The 11931-nt window shown below is 38.6% G+C and overlaps 1 protein-coding gene across 4 annotated transcripts in view; it reads left to right on the forward strand.

Annotated features, from left to right (window-relative positions):
- The window catches only part of FMO1 (flavin containing monooxygenase 1), a 43571-nt gene extending 31916 nt beyond the window's left edge, over positions 1-11655 (forward strand). For all 4 annotated transcript variants that reach the window (XM_011962289.1, XM_011962292.1, XM_011962291.1 and 1 more), the window contains 6 exons: positions 344-506; positions 3759-3901; positions 6655-6854; positions 7835-8190; positions 8957-9029; positions 10886-11655. In XM_011962289.1, coding sequence (XP_011817679.1) covers positions 344-506; positions 3759-3901; positions 6655-6854; positions 7835-8190; positions 8957-9029; positions 10886-11228 — 1278 coding nt within the window. In that variant the 3' untranslated portion in view covers positions 11229-11655. The remainder of the gene's footprint in view (positions 1-343; positions 507-3758; positions 3902-6654; positions 6855-7834; positions 8191-8956; positions 9030-10885) is intronic.
- The last annotated feature ends 276 nt before the right edge of the window (positions 11656-11931 follow it).

Raw genomic sequence — 11931 nt, forward strand, 5'->3', positions numbered from 1 at the left:
TATTGTTAAAGAGACAGCCCTGTGAGAAATAAGGTTTGCATAACAGAAAGAATAATGAAAAAGGCATCAGAAACTTAGGTTCTAATTCTGATTCTATCAGTGAGAATTTGAGCAAATCACTTAAAATTTTGGGATGCCACCACATGTCTTAGATAATCTCTCCAAGCTTACACTACTTCCATCTAGGGAATCATGATTAGTCTGGTAACCTGATTAGGTTTCTAGGGTTATACTTATTAACTATGTTTATTCTGTGTTCTAGAACTTTTAAAATGTCATTGGTACATCAACTGGCAAGTGCTTAATTGACAACTGCTAATCATATCTGTGATTCCTTTTTCAGACCAAAGTCTGCAGTGTAACAAAATGCTCAGATTTTACTGTCTCTGGCCAATGGGAGGTGGTCACTATGCATGAAGAGAAGCAAGAGTCAGCCATTTTTGATGCTGTCATGGTCTGCACTGGCTTTCTCACTAACCCTTATTTGCCACTGGACTCCTTTCCAGGTACAGCATTTTCTGTAACTAACTTTAAGTTTTCTCATGGGAGCCATTCTGATGCTTGATTGGTCTGGGAATGAATTCCTATGGCTGTTCCATTAAATAGTTAAAGTTGGGAGATAACAGGAGGCTTTTTTTGTTTTGTTTTGTTTTTTTCTAGCCAGCATTTTCTGGCCAGTTTTTGGTTTTCATTTGTTCCAAACAATCTATGAATATATAAGAGCACAATGGATAACTTTATAAGCAGTTTTATGCTTTACCAATATTCAGTGTCCCTCAAGTGACTGGTAGCACTCAGAAAGTCTTCTAAGACATGGGATGCTTACACAAGTTGTTAACCTCAGCAACGGGTACACATTGCCAAAGTTGAGCTTAGAGACCATAAAAGTCAATCTGTGAATAAAGAAAAAAAGTAATTTTTTTACTTTTTTTACTTTATTCTTTCTAATTGTGATAGCAATTAGATTAGAGGTTTACGGCACTGGTCAATAGTCAATAGGGAGATTAGTCTTGGGAGACAAGTTAAGACATCTTTGGGTCTCCGTTTCATTATCTGCCTTTTGCAACCATGGTCATGTTAATCTATGCCAAATTTTAACTGGATTTTAACTCAATGGAACAGAAAATGTAACGGTTTGGTTTATTTCATCTGTAACAAGCATTCAAAAAGTTAAAATTTCAAGAAACTAGATGATTTTCTCCAAATCATCTAGTGATTGCCTAGAATGACCCAAGACTCATCTTACCACAACAAATTTATAAACATACTATGATTCTGGATCTGCCCCCCAGAGGTCAGTCAGATCAGGTTAGATTAGGATAAAGCATATCCTGAAAATTGCCAGAGAATAGAATCATTGACTTGGAAAGAAGCAATTAAGTCTTCTTCCCAATGCAGGAAATTATTTTTCAGCAATTCTGAGACAGGTTCCATAGCCTCTTCTTGAACCCATTCAATAATGGACTCTCGTCATCACAGAAGACAACCCAATTTTTTGTCATTCTTGCCTGCAGAGCAAGGCTCTGAGCGGCCATCCACTCCAAAATTCCAGAAAGGAGTACCTAGTCACCGCAAGAATCCAGAAAGTTCCATGGCATAGGGAGTAAACTACATTCATTCAGCACTTACAGTATATTGCACTAGGTGCTAAGAATATAGAGGTGAATAAAGCAACATGTAACCTGTATTGGAGGAAAGAATTGAGTTTTATGGAGTCCAGTGGAGAAATCACAGTCTACATATGACCTGTAGTGATTCCAATACCATAAACATACACCTGTCAGGGTCCTGGATTTGCCCCCAAAGTCACACAAGTTTACATCAGATTAAAATAATAAAGCATACCTGAAAGCAATTGAGCCAATATGCTCAGTTTGAGTAGAAGAGATAGGGACCCAGCAGGTATGAATTCTGGCATATACAACCACCTAGCCGTTAGTCCTGAGTCTCCCACTTAACCTTTCTAAGCCTCAAATTCACCCACAAATTGAAGAGCTTGGATTACTTTAACCAACAGTATACATCACAAATCAAGCAAGAAGAGCTCTACAAGACTTGCAGTCTTTCTTAAAACCCATCTTATCAACCACTACAAATTTAGAATCCCTGGCTAATTGATTAAGGAGTCTTTGAGCTCTGAAATTCTGTGATTTTTAGACTTGAAGAGGAGTTCTCCCAACCTCTCTATCTCCTGACTTATAGCAGACTTACTTAGATGGCACATACTCCTTGCGATGGTTGTTAACTGTCATAAAAATTCATATTTACTAAAGATATTTAAAAATATGTATCACAAGCTCTAGAAGCAATTCCAAAGAAGTTGTGCTAAAAAGCCTTAGTAAAAATAATAGGTATCACAGTTAGAATAAACGTATGATTTCCCAAGATGACTACTTTTATCATTCACATATATACATTCTGCTATTTACCTTTTTTCTTTTTTATATACAATTTTTTTTCTTAGATAGGATATTCTGCTACTTACTAACACAGCCACATTTACCTAGTGTAAGTTCTTACTCTGTATTCCTGTGAGATAAGAGAAAGTATTAGTCTGTTAAGAGACAGCCACAGAGTCTCATTTTTGTCCATTTGTGATCCCCCCCCAAAAAGCCCATCCAAAGAGAATCTAAAATAATATGAGATTCAGGGATAATTCTATGTTTCTGCTTAGACTTCTCCAGGTCTTTCTTCTCAACAGTTCTCTGATCCATATTGGGTTCCTGTGCTGAGTAAATATTCGAACTTTGTTACATCCTTGCTGAATTCCAAATGCTCTGTGTTGTGGTTAGGTTTTAACTTGGATTCACGTTAGATTTCTACTAATTCAAGGTGAGCTAAAGAGCCAGCAGGTCTTGTAAGGTCACTCCCCACAAGTATATACATTTTTCCCCTGAGAATCTAGAGGTCTTATTACTTTTTTTTGGAAAAAAGAAGTTCTTTGTTTAGTACAAATTACTTCTGATTATGTAATGTTGTCTTAAGAGTATTTTCTGCTTAAGTTATTGCTGTTAAAAAAAAAGAGTATTTTCAAACATTCTCCATTTGTGTGATGTTTCAATAAGATTCAGCATCACTGCCTAAGGTATCCTATCGAGTCAGCCCAGTAGATTGAATCCTGGTGTAACTGACATAATTCCTTTTTCTCTGAGCCAACTCTGGCCCACCCAGCAAACTTAGCCTGAGTTACAGTCAGTCACCAAGTGAACTTCCCCAACTAACATGAAACTTTGTGAATAGGGACAACATTTTATTTATCTTATTCCCCCCATACCATCTAGCACAGTACCAGGCACATAGCAGAGGTCAAAAAGTTTTCTGAAAAGAGACACTGACTCACAGTTCCCTTAAGCTTCCTTGTCCTTGCTCTTTGCTTATGAAAAGCTTATATAAATCAAGTATTAATCAATAGAATATTATTATCCTGTTGACTTTTATCAACCTTTAAAACGATAATGACTCCTTATACTTTTGCTTAATATGTCTTTATGCCACAATATTTCAGCTCAGTAGTTAATTATCTAGTAAGTAAAACTGGAGGCCTATCTAGTGAGATGGAGTAATAACCCCCATTAAATAATTACCTGCCAATGTCTTGTAAAGTCATGTATTCATATTTCATATTTTCTCAGACTTGAGAATACTAGTAAAAATGACCAAAATCATCTGTCAAAAGAATATTATCAACTGAAAAATATTTATGTTTCATTCACTGATCCTGTAAATTCTCTATGTGACTTCTCTTTTATTTTCTATAGGTATTAATGCCTTTAAAGGCCAGTACTTTCATAGCCGGCAATATAAGCATCCAGATATATTTAAGGACAAGAGAGTCCTTGTGATTGGAATGGGGAATTCTGGCACAGACATTGCTGTGGAGGCCAGCCACCTGGCGGAAAAGGTATCATTCCTGATGTTACTGGGTGAAGAGCTTTATCTTAAGATGCATGCCTCAAGCAAATGGTGTTTGACACCGTGATAAATGTTAAAGGAATAAAATGCCTCACACACACACAACAGATTACTAAAGAATTTAATTTGTACTGAACGTTCACAAATTTTTCTATGAATCACAATTGTCATCTTTGCTCTAAAACCAACTTCTCTGACTCCTTTTACTTTTTTTTTTTTTCCCCATCATTTTCCCAGCCATCCAACAAGAGCTACAGGACATATTTCATCCCTACTCAGTCCCATAGGTCAGAACATTCTACCAACTTTTTCCTGCTACTATCTCCCATTTGCCCCTTCCTCTCCTTATTAATTACCAACACCCTCATCGGGTCCATACCACCTCACACTGAAGATAGTGCATTGTCCCCCCAATAATAATTGTAGAAATAGTTAATATTTGTTAGGATTATTCTGTGGCCGGCACTGCAGTAAATGTGTTTTTACTGCACTACTTTAACCAATCACCAAAACAAGCCATTGAAGTAGGTACTGTTAGTATCCTTGACTGCACATGAGGAAACCAAGGCTTAAAGAAGTTAAAGAACCTGCCTAAAATCTTATCACCAGCATGTGGCAGAGCCAGTTCTCAAACCCAAGTCTCTTTGACTCAAAGCCTATGTTCCTAACTACCCTCTTCTACCTGCTACCTTCAGGCGTCTCAAGGGTTTTGCCCTGCATTTCATTTTTGCCTTGTACCACTACCCACAGGTCACTGCCTCCCACCACAAGCCATCTAGACCCCAACTACCAACAAACAAATCCTCAGAAAAGCCTGCTCTTATTATAGCACTCTCACGCTGAAAAACCTCTAATTATTCTCTTTACCTGAAAAAAAATAAATTGCAGATGTAGCGGCTCTGCATCAGAGAGTTTTCTATAATCTGGACCAAATCTGCCATTTTAATTTTAACTTCTGTTTCCTGCATGATGATCAACTGTAGCGCTTTCCAGTTCCTGTCTTTAGTTCCCCTTTGATCACGCTACCCCTCTCTCTTCTGCAGAGCCCCTTTCTCTTCTATTACAATCTACCTTTATATTCCCAGATATCTCACTCCAGCATGAAGTGATCTCTCCCTATTCAGAATTTATGTAATATTGTAATTTCACCCCTCAGTTTTCACTTTTAAATTCTTAATATTGCAAATTACCTTTTATCATATATATCTTCTTTTCAACTATGCTGTAAACTCATTGAGGGCCATTCAGCTGACTAATATATACTAGATGCTGGCATCTCATGTGCCAAACATTGTGCCAGGCTCTGGAGATACACTGGCAAACACAACCAACAAAATCAAGACACCCACTGTCATGGAGCTTATAGTTGTGGGAAAAACAGATGCCAAATAAATAAGTGTAAATAATTAGACCAATAATTTCAGAAGTGAAAACAGCTGTCAAGGAAAAAGGTTGGGAGCGTGTAACATTGATATCTCTTTTCTGGACTTTCAAAACAAGGCTCGATGATTGATTCATTCATTGAAAGATTGTATTTTGTTGTTTTTTTTTGTTATAGAGATGGGTTTTCGCCATGTTAGCCAGGCTAGTCTTGAACTCCTGACCTCAGGTGATCCACTCACCTTAGCCTCCCAAAGTGCTAGGATTACAGATGTGAGCCATTGTGCCTGGCCCATTGACTGATTGATTGATTGATTTGTAGAAACTCAGCAATTTGGTGGCACTATCCTAAAGGAAGAGAAAGGAGGCCCTGAAACAAATATTAACATAGGCCCAGCCACTGTGACCATCACACGTGCATATCATTATTTCTGTTTCTCTAACTGTTCAGAAATGTCTTCAATCAGAAAACATGCTTTGACATACATTTTATCATTTATCTATTAACAAAGAAACTCCCTGTAGCTTAGAAGATCATTCGCATCTAGCAACATGTTGTATCCAATTCTGCATCAAGACACAGAGAGGCAGGTTTAGTGCAAATGCCTCATGTCAGAACCACTGATGTATCTGTAGTTCTTGCCACCGCATTTCCAGTGTTGTCTTTCCAGCCCCATTATGAGGCCAAAGAGAATATATAACACAAACACGGACGCTGGAGCTGTGGCCATCATGCCCCAGTTTGGGGTGGGGAAGAAACAATCTGTTAAATCAGCTGTTTTGTATCAGCAAAGTAACAGATTGTTTAACTATTTTCTTTGTAAACAATTGTACAGGAAACTCCTTATTGTGCAAGTACTAAAACTATTAGCTTCATGAACTCAGTCAACTGGTAAACTCAAACATCCAATGTTATAAAGAACAAACACCAAAAGTAATAGTAGTACAGAATTTGTCAGTTAAGCCAATGGTTTGCACTGAAACTCTGTAGACAACTCTGATACTGCCATGTCCTGTTCTTACTGCCTACAATTATAGTGAGCACACTAAGTAGCAATCACTTGTTCATTGTTTCCTTAGATAGACTGTAGGTCCCTATGGTTTGCTAAAGGCTGGCAGATAATAAGTATTCAGTAATATATCTTAAGGCATTTTAACACTCTAGATGCTCTGAATTCTAATCTCAAAAGGATTGACTTTAAAATAGAAGTTAGAAGAACCAAGACTATCTTGTCAGGGATGTATTTTCAGAGTGGCAGACTTTTCAGCACCTTTCCATTCATGGCACTTCTTGAATCTCTGGCAGAACCAGCCAGCCCTTTTCACAGTGTCAAATGAAGGAATGTCTTTGATTGCTTCCAGGTGTTCCTCAGCACCACCGGAGGGGGATGGGTGATCAGCCGAATCTCTGACTCAGGCTACCCTTGGGACATGGTGTTCATGACACGATTTCAGAACATGTTGAGAAATTCTCTCCCAACTCCAATTGTGACTTGGTTGATGGTGCGAAAGATAAACAACTGGCTCAATCACGCAAATTACGGCTTACTACCAGAAGACAGGTAAATATAATGTGACTGCCAAGGGCTTTTAGGAAGGAGGAGCCTCTGCCTTTCCAGCAGTCAGTACAAGCCAGGCAGTACCATAGCAACATGACTGAATGTGTTGGAACACTTGATACAAAGTTGCCTGATAATAACAGCTAACTGTTCTTAAGTGCTCAGAAAGTGGAATTATGTATTTCACCTTGTTAGCAACACTTTATTATAATAATCCTTTTATTATGGAGAAACTGAAACAGCAAAATTTAGCCATTTACCCAAGCTCACTGAGTAGTAAGTGAACTTTGTGACCTTGCAAGTTACTTGAGCCTCAGCTGTAGCAAAAAGAGAATGATTTGTCTGCGACTTTGTTGACAAAAGAAACACACTTGCCTAGTTTCACTGTGTGGGAAAAACCGAATCCCACAGTTGCCCCTCACCATCTCTCTAATGGTAGAGCCTTCCTCCCTTTGTCAAGATTGACCTTGGCCCCAAAAATGGTTCAGCTTATACAAGATCAACTCACAAAGTGTTTGTCTTGTGATTCCAAAGGTATAGCCAGAAAAAGATAATTCTGCCCTTGTTCCTTTAAATACATGCATGTTTCCCTTATACAGCTGCTTCCTAGGAAGAGACTAGAGCTTTCAGAAGTTCTCATCTAATCTAGAAGTCCCTGGTTTCCCTTGTAGCCCTTCAGCTCTCAACCCTCTCTAGAATGACAGTGATAGATGAATGCTAGAAATCAGCAAGAGAAACAGAAGTTAGAAAAGGTGCTGGCTTCCTCCTCAGGCTTGCAAACTCTAGTAAATGGCAAGCATATTTTATAATCCTTCTTGAGCATTCATGAATCCCCTTCCACTGAAGTAACATCTCCTAAGACTTGCAGCAATTCTTGTCCAACCAAGGAGAGAGCCCCAGAATGAAAGAGGAAGGTAAAGAGAAGGGAGAGCTGGCTGCATTGTTCACTGACAGGTCTCCTCCCTGTCCATGGTTTTGTTTAGGACTCAGCTGAAAGAGTTTGTACTAAATGACGAGCTCCCAGGCCGCATCATCACTGGGAAAGTGTTCATCAGGCCAAGCATAAAAGAGGTAAAGGAAAACTCTGTCATGTTTAACAACACTTCAAAGGAAGAGCCTATCGATATCATTGTCTTTGCCACTGGATACACATTTGCTTTCCCCTTTCTTGATGAGTCTGTGGTGAAAGTTGAAGATGGCCAGGCCTCACTGTACAAGTATATCTTCCCTGCACATCTGCAAAAGCCAACCCTGGCCATTATTGGCCTCATCAAACCCTTAGGCTCCATGATACCTACAGGAGAGACACAAGCTCGTTGGGCTGTTCGAGTCCTGAAAGGTAAGTGGAAGAAATAGCAGGGCATGTGTTTTTGGTTTGCCATGTGATTCTGGATACTGGAAATGTTGAGACTATTATCCGGCTTCTATTTAAAATAACAGAATCTTTAAAAGCAGGATGCATTCTATTGTTTGCTGAATTATACTGTCATAATGATGTGTTCCATTACCAGCATAAATGGTATATCAGGGTCAAAAATATAGGCTGTATCTAAGTCTACTGTTATATTTTTTCTTTTTTATTTTTAAGAGACAGAGTCTCACTATCTTGTCCAGACTAGTGTGCAGTGGCTATTCATAGGCATGATCATAGATTACTGAACCATCAAAGTCCTGGTCTCAAGCAATCCTCCTGCCTCAGCCTCCTGAGTATCTGAGACTACCGACATGCACACTGCACCCAGCTACCTCTTATTTTGAATAAAACAAAATGACAGGTAACAGTTCTGTCAGCTGACTGAATCAACTGGCTCAATTAAAATTTTTAAACTCAAGCAACTGAATGACAAAATTCAGCCAAACTAGTTGTGAGATTCTGCTATGTCAAATAACTAGTGAGATGACCAGATGCTTATCTTTTCAGCTGATGGCATTATTACCAGGAGTCCCAACCAGTCAGCTCAGGCTGCTAACATTTTTGCCAGAAGGATCAATGAGTAGCTGGTACTGGACATGAAAGGAGAGCCATAGTAAAGCATCTTTATCCATAAGTCAACAAGTAGACCTAACCTTAAGTTGCATTTTGGGTTTTTATTTTAATCCTACAGGTGTAAATAAGTTACCACCACCGAGTGTCATGATAGAGGAAATTAATGCAAGGAGAGAAAACAAGCCCAGTTGGTAAGTTAACTACTTATGCACCCTTTTTAAATTATAACTGAAATTGGTAAAAAAGAAAAAAAAAGTAGAAGAGAGATGAAAGTTACATTGGAGAAAAAAAGAAGCATCTGCGACTTAGAAGAAAAATACTAGGAGAGCCTATTTAAGAGAGAAGGGAAGGGGGAATTTAGAATTTTTCATATCCCCAAAGTCATCACTTCAGCCCACAGTTTTCTAGCATCACATACAGTTTGGATTCCAAGCCAAGTACTACATAATTAACCCTAATCTACCAGGTACATTATTCCATGCCTTATCCATAATCAGCAGGCAAGCAGTTGTACCTATTTACTCTAACACTAGAAGTGTCTGCTCATTCATTCATTCATTGAATAAGTCTTTATCCGCTCTATTGTTGCTTTTGTTTCCATTTTTAATTGGCTGGAAAAAAGGAAGAAGAAAAATAAAATTTTGTGATATGTGGAAAATCACATGAAATGGAAACCATGTTGGCCGTAAATAAGATTTTATTAGAACACAGCCATGTTTATTAATGTACATATTGTCAATAGCTGTTTTTGTGTTATAGTACCAAAGTTGTTTAGCAGTTGAGATAGAAACTGTAATGTGGCTCTCAAAGCCTGAGGCATTTACTGTCTGGCCTTTTTCAGAATAAAGTTTATTGACCACTTCACTGTGGGAAAGGTTTTCGCTTGTGCTGTGCTCTGTAGCTACCACTCAAGGCCGGAGACAATGGAAGGCTGATGGCCAGCAAAGTAGAGTCTTTGCCCTCCCCTCTCACTCTCAATCCAACCAAAACATTTCTGATTGTACCCATTTTGTTTTATCTGTTCATCTGTTTCTGTATTTGATATACATTTTCACTCGAAATAAAGGTTCTAAGGAACTTATTATCACTCTCTTCTTCATATATATTCCCAAACTTCAAGGGTTGATCTATCCTTGTCAAAGTACCAAATTCCAAAACAATAATAGCATTTTAGATGTCTCTTCTTTATCAACCTGGGATGTGATTTGATCTTCATTATGGAACTCCAGTGTAATAGATAACTAATTAGAACTGCTATACAATGAAAATCTTGTCACGCATGTCAGCAAACAATTTTAGGGGCCAGGTGCAGTGGCTCATGCCTGTAATCCCAGCACTTTGGGAGGCTAACACAGGAGGATCATTTGAGCTCAGGACTTTGAGACCAGCCTGGACAACAGAACAAGCCCCCATCCCTACAAAATAAATGTTAGTTAGGCATGGTGGCTTATGATTGTAGTCCCAGGAGGCTGAGCCAGGAGGATCGCTTGAGCTGAAGAGTTCAAGGTTGCAGTGAGCTATGGTCATGCCACCACACTCCAGCTTAGGTGACACAGCAAGACCTTGTCTCAAAAAAAAAAAAAAGAAAAAGAAAAAAAGAAAAACGAAAGAAAAAGAAAAATTAATCAATTAATTAAAGCCTAATACCAGCATTTCAGGGAATTTTACCCTATGGATTTTTATGGCTTTTCACATTATACAAATCACTGGATTTGTTATTACTGAATAATGGAATTTTATAAAGATTGAGAAATTTTAAAATGTATTTTCCTCTAGAAATTGCTAATTATTTCACAAAAGAACTAAGATGTATTATGAGCATTCAGAGCACCCATTAAAATCCATATGTATCAAGTATCTTTTGAAGGGAGTCATCTTGATTTAAGAAACAGAAGGCGACCATTAGATAGCTAGGGAAATAAAGGGGAAAATGCAGAAGCCATCCCAAATTCTGCAGCAGTATTTGTTTGCTTTGGGCACTTGTTCTAAGATTATCACTATTAATTTTTTTGTCTTCACCTTTTCCCCCAATTTTCCTTTTATAAAGGTTTGGCTTGTGCTACTGCAAGGCTTTACAATCAGATTATATCACATACATAGATGAACTCCTGACCTATATCAATGCAAAACCCAAGCTGTTCTCTATGCTCCTAACGGATCCACACCTGGCTCTGACCGTCTTCTTTGGCCCATGCTCACCATACCAGTTCCGCTTGACTGGCCCAGGAAAATGGGAAGGAGCCAGAAATGCCATCATGACCCAGTGGGACCGAACATTCAAGGTCACCAAAGGTCGAGTTGTACAAGAGTCTCCATCTCCCTTTGAAAGTTTTCTTAAACTCTTTAGCTTTCTGGCTTTGCTTGTGGCTATTTTTCTGATTTTCCTATAAGTAAAAGATTTCCTAAATGGCAGATGCACAGAGTAGATTTACAGTGCTCCAATTCCTCTCTTACAGCAATATTGCCTTCACAGTTATAAACCATATTCACTAATAAAGGGCACACTCTCGCTTCCCTGGCTGGCCCCAGGGCTACCACTGGTATTCCCGAGCCTCTCCCAGCTCCACTATATCTAACGCTAGAGAATGATAACTGAGATTTCATTTGAAGGTTGTTGGAAAGTTACAGGTTCATTTTAGAAAGAAAGCTGTTCTTGACAGCACTCTGAGCCATCATACCTCTTTCCCATATAAACTATTTTCACAGATCTAAACTAAAACCCCTTACTTCACAAATGATTGTGTTGTGCTGAAATGGTGCTCTTCTTATAGTATTGGCTTATTAAAAGTAAAAAATAAACCTGGAAATTGATTGTTTCAAGTGATCTTTTGTTCTCTTATTAAAGGTTCAGAAAACAGAGAAAAAGATGAGGAGTCTATGAATAATGCCCACAAAAGGATAGGGGGTTCAATGAGTTACCTTGAGAGTTTCCCAAAGGACTGTACCTGCCTAGGACTGTTCGTTCCTCCAGAATACTCTTTATAACAAAGCTGGTACCCCAGCTGGCCTCCCAAAGACCTAAGTCAGATTCCACAGAAAACCACCACCTCCACGGGCTCTTAGAGCCAGCCTCCAGCAGCCGAAGGAAAAACT

The sequence above is a fragment of the Colobus angolensis genome, unplaced genomic scaffold, assembly GCF_000951035.1.
Source record: "Colobus angolensis palliatus isolate OR3802 unplaced genomic scaffold, Cang.pa_1.0 Scaffold59, whole genome shotgun sequence".
Taxonomy (NCBI): domain Eukaryota; kingdom Metazoa; phylum Chordata; class Mammalia; order Primates; family Cercopithecidae; genus Colobus; species Colobus angolensis.